The sequence below is a fragment of the Carassius gibelio genome, chromosome A1 (genome assembly GCF_023724105.1).
Source record: "Carassius gibelio isolate Cgi1373 ecotype wild population from Czech Republic chromosome A1, carGib1.2-hapl.c, whole genome shotgun sequence".
NCBI lineage: Eukaryota > Metazoa > Chordata > Actinopteri > Cypriniformes > Cyprinidae > Carassius > Carassius gibelio.
Window position 1 is genome coordinate 8,115,924 of NC_068371.1, and position 19,850 is coordinate 8,135,773.

Sequence of the window (19,850 nt, forward strand, 5' to 3'; positions counted from 1 at the left end):
AAAGTGTGCAGGCAGCTCAACCCTCCACATATAAAATCCACATTTAAAAGTTATTAAAAGACACATGCTGCTCTGCTCGTGTTCATCTTCAGTTCTCTCTTCACAGCAGTTCAGTCAGTGTACTGTTTGAATAAATGAATTACTCCAGGATATTGGTTAATTTTGACTCCGAGAGAGTATCAGCCATGTTAAAAAAGTGTATAACTATGTAATTTGTGGATTAATGCTTACTGGAGACACGAACCATTTCAAACGATTCAGTTCTATTTAGTGAACTGGTTCAACTGGTTCACTAAGAAGAGCTGGTTAAATCAAACGATTCGTTCACGGACCGGACATCACAAGTACAAAGTGAAGAGATATTGATATGCAATGTATTAAATCTGTGTGTTAGTTTAATGAGCCTTTTCTTTGAACAGTTTTAAACCTCAGTTACTGTGCGCTTTTGAAGAGAGTTTCATCGTTTTGACTGAAACAGAACACGACACGCAGTTTGATTGCTGAATGGAGGATGACAGACAGTCATATCGGAAAGAAGAGTTTATGAGAACTTGAATTTAATGACTTCAGTATTAATCTGTACCTCACATTGAACTATGTAACAGTTTCAGAACATTTAAAATATGTGCACGAAAACGTTTTGGTGCTTTATAATGTTTTTTTGTGCCTTTCGTAGAGCTCAACAATAACACAGAATAGTATATGCACAATATCGGATTTGGATCGGTCTCGTCTGACTGATACCCGATCCACAGAAAATGGCAGTATCGGAGCCGATACCGATCCCGAGTATCGGATCGATGCATCTATAACAATAACAGGGTTCCGTGAATGTTGATGCTTTAATAACAAATATTTTTTTGTCAGCGTGTATGCTGAGATTTCAGCATTTTCATGGAGGTACAAAAGTAACGTAACTAGTAATGTAACTAATTGCTAATTACTTTTTAAATAATGTTATCAAAACAGTATCGTAATCAATAATCAGTGATCTGATTACATTTTCAGAGTAACTTGCCTGAACACTGAACTGCAGCCACTGCTGTTGGACAGTGGTACTTTAGAAAAAACAAAGTGATTTATACTTAATGTCATATTTCGTAATATTTGCATTTTTTTGGTACTATGAATAATTTTCTGATCTAGTTTTTTTACTTTTTCATTGTCTCCTCAAGGAAAACTCCGTATATATATACAGAGGATGTTTGTCATTAACAACTACTTCAGTAAATAATGATTGAAAATCCCCTAATTAGTCAGAATATTTTTATTTTTATTAATTGAACTTGGATCACTTTACACACCCCACTGTCTCTTTCTTCATAAAATCAATTATTGTGGATTCATGGTTATAATTGCTGTGTCAGACCAGTGAGATTTGATCATGTGTTAATTAAACTTTTTGCCCTCACTTGCATAAAGAAATAACAGAGGTGCTAATGGCATTAGCATGCACCCACACAAGCACTCTATTACAGTAAAGTGTCAGATATGAAAAACCCATAACACCACCAATGATTTTTTTTCTATCCTTGAGAGCTGTACTCGCTCGTGTCCCTAAAATGTGTTTCATCCATCTCCCATTAATTTTTTTTTTTTTTATGTTTATTTCTCTCAACCTGTCAGAATATGAATTTGATAGCTAATGTAATCGAGGCTGTCAACCGAAGGCGGCAAAATGTGAAGGAGATTGTTTTTGATGGCCACGAATCTTACAGATTTAACAAAAGTATTCTCAGATAAATTAGAGTACAGACAGATGAATGCCATCTGGTGCAGAATGCTCTTTTTGGCTTTAAAGCGAGGCATTAGCTGGCACTCTGTTGACAAAATTCAGTTTAGGTCAGCAGCTAGATTGACTCTTTAAGTTAGCAGGAATATTGCTCGGTTCCAAAACCTAGTGAAGTTGCCTACCTGAACAGCATTTTAAGTTAATGAGGAGGATGCTTCAGAACGTAGCTAGGTGGTCGTATAATGTATTGCCACAATAGTGGACCAAGTTGTTAGAAATGTTAAATAAAACTACACAGCAATTAAGAACTAAAAAAAGAATCGATAACGTGTTAACTTGTTAGCTTAGCAACACGTTCATTCTTGGAATCAATTGTGAGTCTCTTGTGTTCTTGATGTGAGGACTGTGCAAGCTACAGTCCCAAATCAGTCACATGAGATTGACACGGCATGGAAGAATTTCTTATTGTAAACAGTATACAAAAAGACTTCTCGGCAGAATTAAAAAAAGCTAGAATTGTATTTCATCCAAAAATATTGTATTAAATAGATATTAGAAGCTTTGCACACCTGTGCTTTTATTATCGTAATTTGTTTTGCATCCTTACACTCTTCCCTCTATTTTCTATCTGCGTTTCTGCCTTCATAATATTTATGGATGTTTTGGTGTATCACACACACACTCTCACACACAGACACTTTCTATTAAGTCTTTCAAGCACCTGTTTATTCATATTACCTCTCTAGTAATTAGCATATACTTATATGCAGACCAATTTGTGAACAGCCTTATTATTCACAAATGCAATTAAATAAACATGTGTTGCTCTAATAATGATAATCAGAATTCATTTTCACCATGCTTCATCTCATGAATTAACCATATGCTCAAGCTGGGAACACTCTTGATGATTTGTGCATGGTATTTGACGGTTTATACACATACATACACGTGTGTTCAATTTGGAACATGCAGTCTATGAATATGCTTGAAATTAATTGGCAGCTGCATTATATGAGGAAGTGTAAGACTCATGTATCATATGCAGTTAATTTATCAAGACTTCATTCTGGAGTCCCAGTGTCCCAGCGCATGCATAAACTATTGTTTTCTTGTCCTTTCACTGTGAGCAACAGAAGCAAGTTTCTCTAGATACAAACAGAGCATTTTCGTTAAATGAGGCGTGAGGCTGACTGAAAATGAAATGTATGAATTGTATTTATTGTACAGTTTGCTTGCACTGGTGCACACGTACATGTCCAGTCAGCCATTTTATTTGCTTCATATGCCTCCTGTGTGGTATGAATAATATTATTTTAAGTATCTGTATTTCTGTGGCATGAAGTGGAATCATGCCTATGGAGATATTTACTGTATACCAGCAGTTTTTTGTTCACATTTTTTGCATTTGTACATTGCAAATACTTAAAGATACTTGAAGTTTAGTTCTTTTAGTTTTGATATATTTTCTGATATTATATGATACATTTTTTATAGGATAAAATAGGCCTATTATATATCAGTTTTCCTCCTCCTGGTTTGGATTGAATAATTCCTGTGTTATCCATCAACTCAGAAGACTAATTTGTGATCGAGGGCTTTGATGGTAGTTGTGGAACCAGGGACCTGCATGCAAAGCCTGATGGGGAGAGAGGGAGGAGGAAACTTTCAGAGACGCTCCAAGTGTTTGTTTTTGAGAACTTCCAAACTAGGACATCTCTGTGCTTCTAGTTCAGCTCTCTGGAGAGCTTCCAGAGAATGTTAAACATGTCAATTTCACTCAATATTGGAAGTCAGTGGTTTTCCTGAAGAATTCTGCAATCTCATTTACGTTGGACTCTGATTTGGGGTTGATTAATTGTAAGTAATGGAAATTTGTTAACAGAATTATTTGTTTTGGTAAATGTTAGGGTTGTAACGATACATGAATTCGTGCTGAAAAATCACTGTACAGATTAGGGCTGTCACTTTTTATTCGATATTCGAATATGCATTCGAACATGACGTGAAATATCCGTAGTGTGAAAGTGAAAGTGAAGTGACATTCAGCCAAGTATGGTGACCCATACTCAGAAGTTGTGCTCTGCATTTAACCCATCCAAAATGCACACACACACAGAGCAGTGGGCAGCCATTTATGCTGCGGTGCCCGGGGAGCAGTTGGGGGTTCGATGCCTTGCTCAAGGGCACCTAAGTCGTGGTATTGAAGGTGGAGAGAGAGCTGTTCATGCACTACCCCCACCCACAATTCCGTCCGGCCCGAGACTAGAACTCACAACCCTTCGATTGGGAGTCCAACCCTCTTACCATTACGCCACGACTTCCCCTTAGCCAAACAATGAATAAAATATCCGGTTTTTAAAATGCCATGTGTAGTGAATTTTTTTACAGTTTATGATAAGACTGTTTGTTTTTTATTTTATTCCTTGCCATATTATCCAGTAGAGGGAACTCTAGATGTATTGTAGCATAGGCCCATGACCAAATCAAGCGAATAAGAGCTAGTAGTCAGGAAGGCACGTCTGTGTGCTCCAAATGTGTGTTCTCCACCGCGGCCACTTAGCCATAGTTACCTCATAATAGTTTTCCTGTAGCTCAACTGGTAGAGCACTGGGCTAGCAAGCGCAAGGTTGGGGGTTCGATTCCCCGGGAACACATGATATGTAAAAATTGATAGCCTGAATGCACTGTAAGTCGCTTTGGATAAAAGCATATGCTAAATGCATAAATTTAATTTAGTACGGATGTCACTGTCAGGATAGAAGACAGGAAGCAAAATGTAAGTGACAATTTATTAGGAATGACAATGAAAAAGGCTTTAGTTGATGGCGGGTGGCACAAGGACCTTGATGGCAGCACAGGATGGGTGGAGATGGTGAATTGAGTGTGCTGTTGAGGGATGATGAAAAGTCTAGGTGATGACGATGTAATCCACAGAACACAGAGCCAGAACGAACCCATGAGAATGAATGCTGAGCAGGAGGAAAATAGACATGTAGCACGGAGGACCTCAAACAATGATCTGACAAATAAGAGACGAAAGACAGAGCATTAAATAGGCAGTAGGTTATTAGGTGCAGCTGCCAATGATCACTGATTCCAGAAGTGCTTGACAGTCGTGGGTGTCCTTCGTACCATCTCAGTCTTACAGGGAGGAGCATAGATGATGATGAGGTCTTCTCGGTGGAAATCCCACACGATAGTAGCCTCATACTTACTATCGGGCTTGGCCTTTTACCGGACAGATGTAGCCGTGATGACTGGCTCCCCCTCAGGAAAGGCAAAGGCCCTGGGATCTCCGCCTCTTCTTCTCCTCCCAGGAAAGCCGAGCTCGCCCTACCTGCATGGGCTCGTGATCGTAGACGGGGCTGACCATGTCCCTGCCGCTGACTCAGGTACCAGCAGGATCTCTCGGAGTATGACTGGGTAGTTTCTGTCGCTCTACTCGGGACAGTTGTGCATCTACTCTTAGTGACTACTCAATAAGTCCATTGAGAGGATTCGGAAGATCCAGGGCGTAGATCTCTCTCTGGATGCGGTTAGCCAACCCATGCAGGAACATGTCCCACTGCACCTCCTCGTTCAATGGGGAAATCAGACACTGATCTCTCTCCTTGACACAGGTCTGCAAGCATTCTGGCCATCTCCCTCCCGGTGACGGCCCGATCAAACACATGTTTCATCTCAGCGGCGAGCGTCTGGAATGAGGCGCAGCATGGGTCTTGGTTCTCTAACACCGCCTTTCTCCCACATTACTCTCCCAGTCAGCAACGTCAAAACGAATGCGACTTTGGCTCGTTCATTATTGAATGTCCTGGGTTGAAGAGAAAAGTGCATTGAGCATCGTGTTAGAAAAGCTCTGCAGTAATTCGGCTCACCAGAGTATGGTTCAGGAACAGGAAGGCGTGGTTCCAGTTGGAAGGGGCTTTCTGGTGGTGAAACGTGACATCAACGTGACGTAACATGAGACGAGCAGGAAACAATGCATTTGATAAAGATTTAAATGCAAAATGCATGAGAACTGTTTCTGTCTGTGGTGTTTTAATTTTAAATATTTTAACAAGAATAGTCATAGGCTTATTATTGTGTCTAAATGTTTTGCCGCTTGCTTGAGCATATATATATATATATATATATATATATATATATATATATATATATATATATATATATATATATATATATTTATTTTTATTTTTTTTCAAAACAATCAAAACAATGAACATATGTTGTGGACTAAACAGACACGGATCAGTAGCGGACTGCAAACGCATCCTATGTGAAAGCACAATGAGCCCGTGCTGCGGACTGCATACGCACTGCAGACGAAGTATGTGTGAAACAGGCGTTACAGCAAAAAGAGGAGTCGGGTCTGTTGTTTGGGGGTTTTTTGGTTTCCAAAAATCAGACGTTGACCAAACATCAATTTTATGCAAGTGCTGTTGGGCTAAAATTGTCGCCAAAGGCGGCAACACGAGCAATTTGCTCCAGCACCTTAGCTGCATGCACGTCTTGGAATATCAACCAGCAGAAAATGCATTGTACACCTGATTATGTATGAAAAAAAAACGTCATAAACCGGAAAACCGTCGTATTTTTGAAAAAAACAAACAAACATGATATACATTTTTGGTCAAACCGCCCAGCACTAGAACAATGTTAATAACAGGAGGATGGAGGACCCTGTGATCGCAGCTGTGTTTTTGTTGTGTCTCGCATTTTTTTAAAATAATGGAAACAGAATGTCGACGTATATGAAAAAGCCACCCATCTATTGCTTTACACCATACTTGCGAAATAAGATGATACAATGTTTACAGTATGTTTAAATGGGGGCTCAGGGCTTTTTTTCGAATGCATGTAAGTAGGCCTATGTCTACTTACATCACAGATAGTTCGAGCTGAGCTGGTTAGACCCTGCTCCAGAGTAGGAGATAATTTGGTTCTCGAAAGATGCAACCCAGTACTAAAATCGCACCTAGTTCCAGCAGTGCGAAAATGCGCAAAAGTGGGTAGTTTCATAATTAGTTCTGGTACTATGAAAAGGTTCTGGCGGTGTGAAAGGCCCTATTGTGTATTTGCGTCACATAGCCTGCAGACTCTTAGGCAAGTGCTTTGTTTACAGAGCATTTAATTGTAATCACAGTGTTTACAGTGTTGCACTGATTACTTTATCTTTTATTTGTTTATGCCACATCTCTGTCCCTCTTTCACCGTACATGCAAGAATGTTTTTGCTTGTCATGTTTGGTTTGGTTTAACAGTACATATTCGAATCTGCACTCATGCTTGTGCATTTGTTTGTGATTAAGCTAGGTTGAGGTTTACAGTGCTTAATTAATTGAGAAAATGAATTGAGAGGCTGATTGTGCAACTGTTGGTTGAGGTACACACCAATATTAAGGGCACTCTGTGCAAGACTGAGATCCTCTTAAGAATCTGAGATTTTCACTAATGACCTCTTTCATCCCCAACACACACACACACACACAGAGACAGATGAGACAGAGGGAACATCCATCAAGTTTAATTGCACTAACTTAAGCTTGTCACATGTGCATTTGTAAGCATTTAAAAGGAAAGGGAAAATATGGGATAAATGAACAAAGCAAAAGTTTTGTTTTGGGGTGTGACCGCAATCTTATATCATATTTATAATAAACAAATAATTAATCTCTCATTTGTAAAACAGCTTATGTATGTAATGCAACATAATACAATGGTTAAAATCAGAAATAAAATATGTGTAAAATTGCTCATAACTTTTATGAAATAGTTCAACCTAAATTCTGATAAATACACACTCGTGACCATACATCTGTTGATCATCCATTAAACATTCTTTGCTCCAACAAGCTTTAAAGAATGTCCCATTTGAATGAACTGAGATTTTCAGTGAAATATTCTCGAAATGTAAAAAATGTAATAGTTATTGTTATTACAGCATACAAGTAATATAAGTGATAACAACTTATGATGTTAATTACATGAATGTAACATCGATTTCATCAGTTTTATTAAGACTTAAATCAATTAAAAAAATGAATAACAATCAATTGATTAAAGTAAATTTACTTTGAAGCATATTGAAGCGGTCTTTACTTACATTATTTTTGTTTAATTGACAATTGGGACTGACACACAGTTTAATCCATGACATGAACTTCTCAAGATTTATTTATTTATATTATTTATTAAAAGGGAAAAAAACAGTCTGTTTATTTTCTCTCTCAGTACCCAGAAATGTTTTGCCATATTTTTGTATAATTCATTATTACTATTATTACTATTATTTATTTTTATTATTGACTAGTTTGATAGAATTTCTGCTCTGAATTTTTATCCCTTATGTGGTGATGTTGAACACCAAAGTGTGGGATGAGGAGGGCTTGATGTTTGACAAGAAAGAAAAGGAACTGAAAAAAAAAAAACGTAAGTGGAGAAAACACATTATAACTGTAATAAAACCCACAGCAAGCATTTGTCTTGGGAATGATGCTACTGTGCATCGCATCATCTGTTGTGATAACACTTCTGCAGTCAGCACACAAACAATCGGGGATATGTGTTAACCGAATATGAGTCTTGAGAGAGAAAGAGTGTGTGTTTGAGCAGGATATGAAGGGGTCTTTGGGTCCACATGCTTATTTGTTCTTTTGACATGATGCTCATCGAACAGATGTTCATGTAGATTGAAATTGTTCTTTACCAGGTGGTTATGTTTGTAAGTGTGTGTGTGTGTGGAGGCAAGTTTATGTTTATAGACCCTTTGGCGAATATTTGAGATTAATTCAATTTTCTCATATCGAGTAGTTCATATATAAGTTTAACATTTTCTTTTTATGGTTAATGTTTGTGTTTTGTCTTGATGTTTGTGTCAGTGTTAATTTTTGAAAATAAATGTAATGCTCTTTATGATACATTAAAGATATAGGCTGGGGAGAGTGGTAGGAAATGACAAAAAATATACAAAGATAAAAATATATGTTATTGTATATATATAATTTAAACGTGTGCATGTTATATGGGCAGCCGTTCAGCACTGGAAGTGGAGAGCTACACGTCTGAGGCACAGATAGCAGGAAGCGAACAGCTATTGGTGTACTGCCGCACAAATAAGAGTCCCTTTCCTACGCTCAATGAAGCTGCGCGAGCGTAGTGTAACTGTCCGCACCCTGCACATACGTAGACAGTGAACAGATATTCAGCTTCTCACGTGTTGGATGAGAAACAAAACAGACAAAAATGTGACAAAACTGAAATGCTTTTTTTTTTTTTTTTTTTTTTAAGTAGAACTTGCATATACGTTTGAAAAGCCAGAAGTAAACGGAAGTTCTGTATCGGATGATTATTTTTATTTTACCTTAAAATTATAATTGACTTAATTTGATTTAAAAATCACCTGCTGTAGCACACTGAAAAACAGTGTTTCATTCATCCAAATAAATCTATTTAGGGGAATGTTTCACATCTATATTTTTTTAACTTGAGCCAATAGTTTTTCAATTTTTTTTATTATTATTATTCTTTTTTATTGGACGAATGAAACACTTTGCATCTTTGGTTTATTCGCACCAAATTCTTTTTATTTTAACATTTTGGAATAATTTATTTATATAGCATACTTTTATTTAGTCTCACTGGTAAAGACCTTTTTTTATTTAAAACCAAATTTAAACACTAAAACTGATTAAGAAACATCTTATTGAATGTATGTTGATTGTGGTGTTTGGATTGTAGAACTATGCAGTTATTGCCTTTAATTTCACATGGTTACAGTTAACCTTTTCATTTAAGGCCAGTTCTCTGTAGTTTCAACCAAATTCAAAAACAAAAGCCAAAAGCTGCTGTCTATACAATCTATGTTTGTATTGAATGTAGGCTACTTATTGTGCAGTTACTGCCGTCAATTTCAGATGGTTACGGTTATTGTTTACAATAGCCAAAAGCTAGTTTGGCCTATTAAATACCAAATAAAAATCTTGTTTATGCATACTTTCCTTCGGTATCGGAATCGGCCAGTTTGCTTGTAAAAAAAAAGAAAAACGGAATTGGCCATGAAAAATCATGATCGGTGCATCCCTACTAATCTGGAATACAGTATTACAAAAGCAGAATACTTCATTTATTTTTAAGCATATTTGATCTTGTAGTTAAACTGGTAGATCATGGTTTAAGCAGCACTGAAGTAGTGGGTTTAGATCTCTTGCCGAATTAATAAATGTAAATGTATATCATGAGGGACATTTAAGATTTTAGTTTGTTTTTAATATTAATATTTGATATCTTTAATATTTAACTATCAAAAATAAGTAAAAACATTTCTGAATTAATTTCCACATTTTGATGTAGAAATCTCAGTTGGAATCCAAAAATCCCAACACAAAATGCGCTTTAATTATTAATAAAGTTAATTAAAATAATTGTTGCATGACGCAGCCTGCCATGATCAATCTTCTTGCTTAGAACCCGGAGCAAACTAAACTGGTGGATGCCAGGATTGTAAAACATTTATTTAAATGACTAAACACCATTTATAACATTAACTTTCAATTCAGTATATTAAAATGTATTAATTTTCTGCATCCTTTACAAAATATTATTTTATTTATTTATTTATTCACTTTAAAGCATCTAACTTAATGCATCATTTAATGCAACAAGAATTGACAATGAAATGTATATACTGAAAAATGAAGACTTGAGAACAGAAAACAATAGCAACATTGGCACAAAATTGCATATCTGATTAATGGTTTATGCGAGTCTGAAATCCATTTTGGTCTGATGGTCTTGTTGGTGTTCTGCCTCTCTCACACAAGTCCATTTCATTAGAATCTTATTTAAATGGGGACATGAAAATGCATGTTTGAGTATGCACTATCACAGTACGGTTGGTTTGCGTTGTGTTACTGTGTGTTGGTGTGAACTGTGCTTCTCTTCATGCTTCAGTTCATGGCTCCAGGTGTCTTCTCCTCTAGTTATCTCATCAGACCTTACACTTATACGAACACACGCTCACAAAAGCACACACACACATACAGGATGGAACAAAAGATGGAGGCTATTAAGAGATGAGAGTGAGCAGACTGTTTACCTGTTTAAGATGCAGATATGAACCAATTGCACTCATCCGTGATTCTCCTTAGCTTGTTCAGGGCAGTGTTTTCCCCTTCTTTTGTTTTGGAAATGAGGGATCTTGGCCTTTGTTTATATTCATGGCCCAATCGACTTAGGAACTGTTATCAGATGAAGAATAGTCTGAATGTATGTAAACAAGAATGTCTAAATATCTTCTTTGCCTGAAAACCAACACGTCAAATGTCCCACAAAATTCACATAAGTGTTTGTTATAGAGCTTTTTCATTTTAAATATGTATGTTTTTTACATTTTACATAATACACAACTAGTTTCTGATCAGTGCAATTTATAGTCTCTTTCTTCTGTTAAAACTGAGCAAAAATATTGATTCGTGAGTAACAAATCATGGTTTTCTTAGCTTTTTTAACAGGTGAAAATTGTGAAGTTTGTTTTCTTTAAAAAGCAACCTCAGCACAACTCGCCTATCAAACCATTAATTTTGAAGCATTATTTTTGTTCAGTTTAATGTTTTAACTTCAATGACACATTGAACTCCTCAAGATTAGAGAAGCAGTCATCAGTGAAATGACGGAAACACAAAACAAGGTTCTTTTGAAGTAAAAAGATGCAGGATTTGCATTTGTGGTTAAAAAGTATAACATTTATTATAATTTTTTTTTTTTTAAATGACCGATTGTTTCACTAGATAAGACCCTTATTCCTCAGCTGGGAATTTGTAGAGCCCTTTGAATCTGAATTAAAACTGCACTTTGGACCTTCAACCCCCATCATTTACATTTACATTTACATTTAATCATTTAACAGACACTTTTATCCAAAGCGACTTACAAATGAGAACAATAGAAGCAATCAGACCTAAAAGAGAACAACAACAGTATACAAGTGCCATGACAAGTCTCAGTTAGTTCTAGTACAGAACGCATAGCCAGTTTTTTTTATTTTTTTATTTTTATAAGAATATGATAGACAAGAAAAGAAAAGGTAAGTGCTAGTATTAGTTGGTTAAGTGCTGGCGAAAAAGATGAGTCTTTAGTTTTTCTTGAAATTCAAATTGAGATTGGGAGGTCATTCCACCAGCTGGGCACAGTCCAGGAAAAGGTCCATGAGAGTAAGTTTTTTGGGATGGCACCACAAGGCATCGTTCACTTTCAGAGCGCCAACTTCTGGAGGGCACATACGATTTAACCAGTGAGTTTAGGTATGTTGGTGCTGTGCCAGTGGTTGTCTTGTAGGCAAGCATCAGTTCCTTGAATTTGATGCGAGTGTAAAGTGATGAGGAGAGGAGTAATGTGAGTTTTTTTGGCTCATTGAAGACAACCCTCGCATTCTGGATCAATTGCAGAGGCTTGATAGTACATGCAGGAAAGCCTGCCAGGAGAGCATTACAATAGTCCAGTGCTTGGACAAGAAGTTGGGTGGCTTGCTCTGACAGGAAGGGTCTAATCTTCCTAATGTTGTATAAGGCAAATCTGCAGCACCGGATCTTAACTGATGATCCATCACAACTCCTATGTTTCTGGCTGTCCTGGAAGGAGTTAGGGTTGATGAACCCAGCTGTATAGAGAAGTTGTGATGAAATGAGGGTTAGCTGGAACCACCAGCAGTTCTGTCTTAGTAAGGTTGAGCGGAAGGTGATGGTCATTCATCCAGCTAGAAATGTCACTCAGACAGGCTGAAATGCGAGCAACTACCGTCGGGTCATCTGGTTGGAATGAGAAGTAGAGTTGAGTGTCATCAGCGTAGCAGTGATAAGAAAAGGCATGCTTCTGAATGAAAGATCGTAATGCTGTCATGTAGATGGAGAAGAGAAGTGGTCCAAGTACTGAGCCTTGAGGAACCCCAGTAGCAAGTTGTTGGACATAAACCACAGGAATGCGGTTCCAGAGATGCCCATCTTTCTGAGGGTGGACAGGAAAATCTGGTGACAAGTGTTAACAGTGACTGGTTAACAGTGTCAAAAGCAGCAGACAGGTCCAGCAAGATGAGTACTGAGGATTTTGAAGCTGCTCTTGCCAGTCGCAGGGCTTCAGTAACCGAGAGCAGGGCTGTCTCAGTTGAGTGGCCGCTTTTGAAGCAATATTGGTTACTGTCCAGGAGGTTGTTCTGTACAAGGAACATAGAGAGCTGGTTGAACACAGCTCGCTCAAGTGTCTTTGCAATGAATGGAAGTTTTTCTGTAGTTTTCTAGAAGTGCTGGATTTAGAGATGGTTTCTTAAGCAGTGGGCCAACCCGAGTCTGCTTAAATGCTGAGGGAAATGTTCCAGAGTGAAGAGAGGAGTTGATAATGTGAGTAAGTGAAGTTATGACTGAAGAAGAAATTGCTTGAAGGAGGTGAGTTGGGATCGGATCAAGTGGACAAGTAGTAGGATGACTGGACAGGATGTTTGGAAATGTCCGTCTCTGAGAGTGGAGAGAAGGAGGAGAGAGTGTGCATTAGTCGTTGTGAAGATTTAGACCGATGTACAAGGAGAACATTGGACAGCCAGGGGGCAGATGGGGTGGTGCGTGCTGGTCTAGACAACAGTGGGCAAAAGTTGTCCAAGCAATAGGTTAGAGTGGAGCAAAGAGTGTCAGTAGCATTGTTCGTGTCCAGAGCTGAAAACTGAGAGAGTTAAGGAAGTGATGATGAAACCACAGAAGATAGGTGAGATGGAGAGAGTGATCGTAGGTTCTGTCAAAAGGTGACCTGCGTTGGAGTGTGCCGCTTCAGGTCTAAGTGCTAGGTTACCAGTAATGAGGAAGTGGTCTGAAGTGTGCAGTAGAGCAACTAAAGAGTTGTCCACGGAGCAACAGCATGTGTAGATGAGGTCCAGTTGGTTGCCTGATTTGTGAGTCGCTGTAGTAGATGCTCGCTTGAGATCAAATGAGACGAGCAGAATGTTGAAGTCAAAAGCCTGGGGTTTATCTAGGTGGATGTTGAAGTCACCAAGCAGTAACAGAGGAGTACCTTCCTCAGGAAATTTTGATAGCAGCACATCCAACTCCTCCAAGAAGTTTCCGAATTGACCTGGGGGACGATAAATGACCAAGTGGATTTTAACAGGGTGGGTTACAGTAATGGCATGTGATGCAAATGAACCATTACCTGTAGATGATGGTTGAAGATCAAATTTCCATTCTTTTGATATAAGGAGACCAGTACCTCCACCCCTCCCAGTCGTACGAGGGGTGTGTGAACAAGTGAAATTAGTGGAGAGGGCTGTGGGAGTGGCAGTGCCTTCAGGTTTGATCCAAGTCTCAGTTAGGACCATGAGGTTGAGACCAGAATAAGTAACAATAGAAGAAATGAAGTCTTCTTTGTTAATAGCAGATTGGCAGTTCCAGAGACCAACTGGAATAGAGAGTGTAGTAGTAGAGGTCAGAGGGTCAAGCCGTAGATTTGTCGGATAGGCCTTCCTTCGACGTACATTGAGTGTTTGTAGTGATAGTAGAGATCTGAAAGCACATGGTGAGTACAAGTGACCTAAATAAGTATTTGAGAACAAGCTATACTATATTAAAGTCCATTATATGGAGAAAATCCTGGAATGTTTTCCTTAAAATCCTTAATTTCTTTGTGACTCAAGATATAAAGACATGAACATCTTGGATGACATGGGGGTGTGTAAATTATCAGGACATTTTTATTCTAGAAAATAATTACTCCTTTAACAAACCATTAACTATGACTTTTGCCTCTATAAACTCCTACTTTTCTGATTATTAATAGTTAGTAAGGTTGTAAAGTTGTTAAGTTTATATATTGGGTAGCATTAGGGATGTAGAATATGGTCATGCAGAATATGTGCTTTATGTACTAATAAACAGCCAATATATCAATAATAGGAATGCTAATAAGCAAATATATAGTGAGAAATGTCCCTATACTAAAATGTTACCGTATGAAGCAACAAATCAGTATATTACAATTATTTCTGAAGGATCATGTGACACTAAAGACTAGAGTAGTGGCTGCTGAAAATCACCGAAATGAATGGCATTTTAAAATATATTAAAATAGAAAACAGTTATTTAAAATTGAAACAATATTCACAATAGTACTGTTTAGGCTATACTGTATTTTTGATTAAATGCAGCCCTTTGTGAGCCTAAGAGACTTCTTTCAAAAACAAAATCATAATGAATATATGTGTATAGTTCCAATTAAAAAAAAAATGGAATGTTTTCAGAAACTAAGGTTTGTATTAGTTAGCATCCTGCTTAGAAGCATGATGTAAGATTTCCAAAGTGAGCAGAAGCAAGCTACAAGTAGGGTTTTCTCAAAGAACACACTCAGGGTAGCTTTAGCCTTCTTTGGGGGATAATCGTCAGGCAAACACATTTTATTATCTCTCAAGTTTAAAGGATATATGACGCACTTTTAGCTTCTAGTTGAGGGCTAATCTTTGCTAATGCTAAATTAGATGCTTGTGATGGTAGACTTATTTCTAAGAGTATTAGTACACTTGCAGACAGGTGTCTGAGGGTGGGTTTGTGTGTTTGTGTCTAGCTGTATGTGCCCAAGTAAGTTTTTGGGAAAGTGGTTTTGTAGCCTATTAAATGCATTCCGAAGCTTTTGTGTGCCAGAAGTAGAAGTGAAGATATGAAACACAACAATGGAAAAGATAAATAATGGTAAATAAAGTGTCTACTGAAGTCAATGCACCTTTTGTGCATTGTTATAATGTCATGAACACTTTCTGTTGTTTACCTGCCTGGCACACTTTTGTATCTTCAAAAAAGAAAAAGATGGCATTTGATGAATTATCAGTATTACGTTGTAGCCTAATATATCTATATATTTTTTGCACATTGGTCCTAAAAGAGCTCTTTAGACATGACTGTGTTCACAGTATATAATACCTTCTGGAACTTTACTGTCTAAATATAACCTCAATTTTTCGCCTTGGAAATTCTGAAGGCAATTTTGGACATATTGAGTATATAGATTTAAATATTTGGCATTTGTTGACCATGTATCATACAGTAATTGGTTGCCTCGGGCTACAGGATGGTGCAGAGTGGCATGGTTTGAATTTTTCTACTGTCATTGATTTTCAGTTTTTTAGATTTCTGCTTGTACATTTGCAGCAAAGTGTGTCAGTTTAAGGTTATTTAAACATTTTTATTTAGACTTTTAGTGATGTTCTCTTGCATTAGAGGTGGAGAGAATTGCATGGAAAACTGTGATAGCTAATGTTTTGTGCTGTGTTTTTTTTCTTTTTCTCCTGTTTACACATCTCATGTCAGTTTCTGTCATTTTTGGCTTGGTCAAACTTCACAGTGAGTGTTTGGTGTGTGTCGTTTAGGTAAAAATCGAAATGTTGTCATTATGGCAGTCATGTTTTCTGCTCTGCATCACTTTATTCCATGAAACAGAAAATACGTTTACGAATATTTTTTTTTCTTTCTAATAATAATGAAAGGGAGCGAGGGGTATCATAAATGTGGTTGATGTCTTCTAAATCGTTATGATAGCTTTAGTGTAATAAGCAGAATGAAGGTCATAATTCAAAATGTATTTATTGTTATTGCATAGAAAAGCCATCAGTACATTTAGTTTCGGTGACACTTTACAATAATGTTCCATTTGTAACCATAACAAAACTAAAATAGTTAGAATAAACTAACAATGAAAAATATCTTTAAAGAATTTGTTAATCTTAGTGAACCACATTAAATAATACTTTATTAAAATCTAAAGGTGTATTTTTTACATTTTATTTAATTGACCTAAACATGAACTATCAAATAACATGAACATTTGCATTTTTATTAACGTTAATAAACAAATATTCATAAATACTATAACAAGGATAACTAATGTTACAATGCTATGTCTTACAGAGAAAAAGACAGCTATGGCTGCCAGAAAAAAATCTGTAAAAATACAGAATTCTGTAAAAATACAATGTTAACCAATTAACTTGTTTATACGGCTCATTGGGTAAATGTTGGCTTAATGTCTGATGCATATGGGACACAAAAGTGGAAACACTTCAGGAGTGTCGAAGTCGTCATCGGATTGGTTGAATTTTACGGGATTTCCACAAGATGTGTGTGTCACGTTCTTTAACGTTCCACCTGAAAACAAAGATACCGTGGCACCAAACCCCCTCACAAAAGAAGAAAGTCATCATGTTTACAACTCTAACGACGATTCTTAAGTATTTTACTAAAATGACAATCATTTTACAACACAACTAATTTGACCTTATTGTAAAATGTTACCTGTTTTTCAGAATGTTACATGTAATGTTCCATGGCAGAAAAAAATTTATAACTATCACTTTAAGACTTTCACAGTCCAACTGAAGAAAGTCATTGATTCAGAGAAATGAAGGAGAGAGACAGAGAGAAAGTGAGAGAAGTGCAGAAGAGAGGCGTATTCTCAGCATCCAGCCTCCCACCACTTAACCTGAATGAGATATGGAAGAAGGAGCAAAAGAAAAAAGGAGCTAGAGAGAGGATTGGTGTGATAGAAGAGAGACTTGTTATCAGTCTTCATTGAGATAAATGAGCCGCCTGTATGAGTTCGGCAGAGGGAGAGAGATAAAGCGTACGTGTGTGAGTTTTGTTAGACACTATCAGTGTATTTAGGCTGCGGTTTACAAGAGAAGGAGAATGGACAGACACAGGGTTATCTCCAACAGAGTGCAAGAAAGGAAAAGGATGGGAACGTTGAGGGTAAACAGAGGGTGAGACAACAACAACAGCATTGGCTGGACAGACTTAATGTTCAAAAATCAAATGTTTGTGTGTGTGTGTTTGTGTCCTTTAGCAGTTGCAATGCTCAAAAAGACATTATGCAGATGTAACTGATATCCAGTTACCACATGCTTAAGGATTGGTTCACACAGAATATGTTTTCAAAGCAAAGACAGGGGAAGTGGAATGGGTAAAAAAAAAAAAAAAAGAGACCCGATTTTTTAAAAGCTGAAATTTTTTAAACGTTAGCAATGTGTTTTTAGAACGCTGTGTCATGCATGAGACACTGTAAAAGATCATGACCATCAAACGTGTCCATCTAGTCTGTGTTTGCATTCAAAAACAATGGAAAAGTAGCACAGTGGAAAGGAAAAACACATTTAGTTTGAACGCCACCTAGGTTTTCATTTGAAAATACAACAGTGCTTTTAACATATATTAAGTCTCATGAGTCTCTTTATCCCTTGTATCTTGTGCGAAGTTCTGGGTATGATTTTGAGGTTGTGGATCAAATTGATCCTAATTGAATTCAATACAATTCACCAAAAATCACACAGTAAAAAAAAAAAAAAAAAAAAAAAACCTTTTAATGTTAATATTTCTCATACATTACAACAAAAATAAATATGACAACAGGTTCTTAAAACTGTATTTAAATGTTTTTGAAGCATTTTTATTGAGCCACTATTTTCTATTTAAAATGTAATTAATTTTGTGTGCATTTGTGTTTTAGTTAAGATCAGGTAGTAGGGCACTAGTAATGCCAAAATCATGGGTTTGATTGCCAGTAAAATTAGCATGGTTTAATATTTCTTCTGCCAAAGGAGATAGGGTAGTCTGTTCAGCTGTCGTTAACCATAAAATGATGGGTCAAACTGACCAACATTCATCATAATCGTAAATTTTGCATGCACATATGCACATTCCACAACAAAGTGTCAAAACTTGGCAGGCATGTTCATGGCCCAACATGAGAAATTATTAGTTTCTTTCACCAAAAATATTTTTTATTTTAATGACTGATTTAATGACTCTGACTGATTTAGCTATTGTCTGTACCTTTAAACTGTATGTAAAAGACTTTTGTTATGATTGGCTAAGCTCTAAAATGAGTCACACCAAGCTGCTGAATGGGTGTTTAGGTAAAGTCAGGCGGTCTAATGCTCATGGTTGTGATGTCAGTTCAGTTATGATTCTGTTTATGCAACTAAGTTTCCATAAATGGTTTAGGGAGCATGGAAAATCCTGTTTTCTGAACCTTTAAGTGCTCTGATTCAGTTTTCCTGTAGAGAAAGTGGTGTAATTGATTACTGTTGGCTCTTGACTGGAAGCCATGTGAAGTTGGATTCTATTTCCTTTAAGTACTCTTCGTACTACAGCAATTTAATGAAGCAACACGTATGCACTGTAGGGGTTTGTAGTCAGGCTAGCATATTAAAATAGTGTGTTATTGTGTTTTATATCAAGGAAAAATATTCCCTACAAATCAAAAGATATAAAAAATATTTTTTATATTTTTTTGCATTGCATTGCACTGCATCTCTTTAGAGCCAAAATTATCATTACTATAATGAATACACATTTCATTTTTTGATTTGTTTTATTTTTGGTCATTTGTAGTATACTCAATGGTTCTAATTGCTACAGAATAAGAAATTAATGAAGAAGATCAGAAATGGTATGCAGTACAACAAACATGACTACAATATATAAATATTTTACTGTTTAATTTATAACAATTTTTCTGGGTTACATAATGAAAATTTTGTCATGAAAATAATAATAATAAAATAAAAAAATGTTAATGGTCCTGAAAATAGCATTTCTTGTTTCTTTTAAATATATATATATATATATATATATATATATATATATATATATATATATATATATAAATAAATAAATATATATATATATATATATATATATATATATATATAATATTTGTGGCTTCTGTGGTTTAATATAACTTGAATATATTATTTTGGCAGATTCTGCCTATTTATCTTGATTTTTAGAACAAATAACTTTCGCACTGTGATTATATTACATTATAATTAGGGGTGTAACGATACGCGTATTCGTATTGAACCGTTCGGTACGACGCTTTCGGTTCGGTACGCGGTACGCATTATGTATACCGAACGGTTCGTTGGACTAATTCATTATATTAAAAAAAAAAAAAAAAAAAAAAAAAAAAAAAGAAATATAATGATATGCGTTCAACAAGGTAGCCCAATAACCCAAACGACGTAACAGGCAACGCCCCTGACACTCCCGAAGAAGAAAAAAACACCAACTTATATGTTTATGTTAGGGTACTACTCA

General features: G+C 36.5%; 1 protein-coding gene across 1 annotated transcript in view; it reads left to right on the forward strand.

Annotated features, from left to right (window-relative positions):
* The first annotated feature begins 4,988 nt into the window (after window positions 1-4,988).
* The window catches only part of LOC127994722 (protein sidekick-1-like), a 204,277-nt gene continuing 189,415 nt past the window's right edge, over window positions 4,989-19,850 (forward strand). Inside the window, exon 1 of the mRNA XM_052591829.1 lies at window positions 4,989-5,127. Within this exon, the coding sequence (XP_052447789.1) occupies window positions 4,989-5,127 (139 nt within the window). The remainder of the gene's footprint in view (window positions 5,128-19,850) is intronic.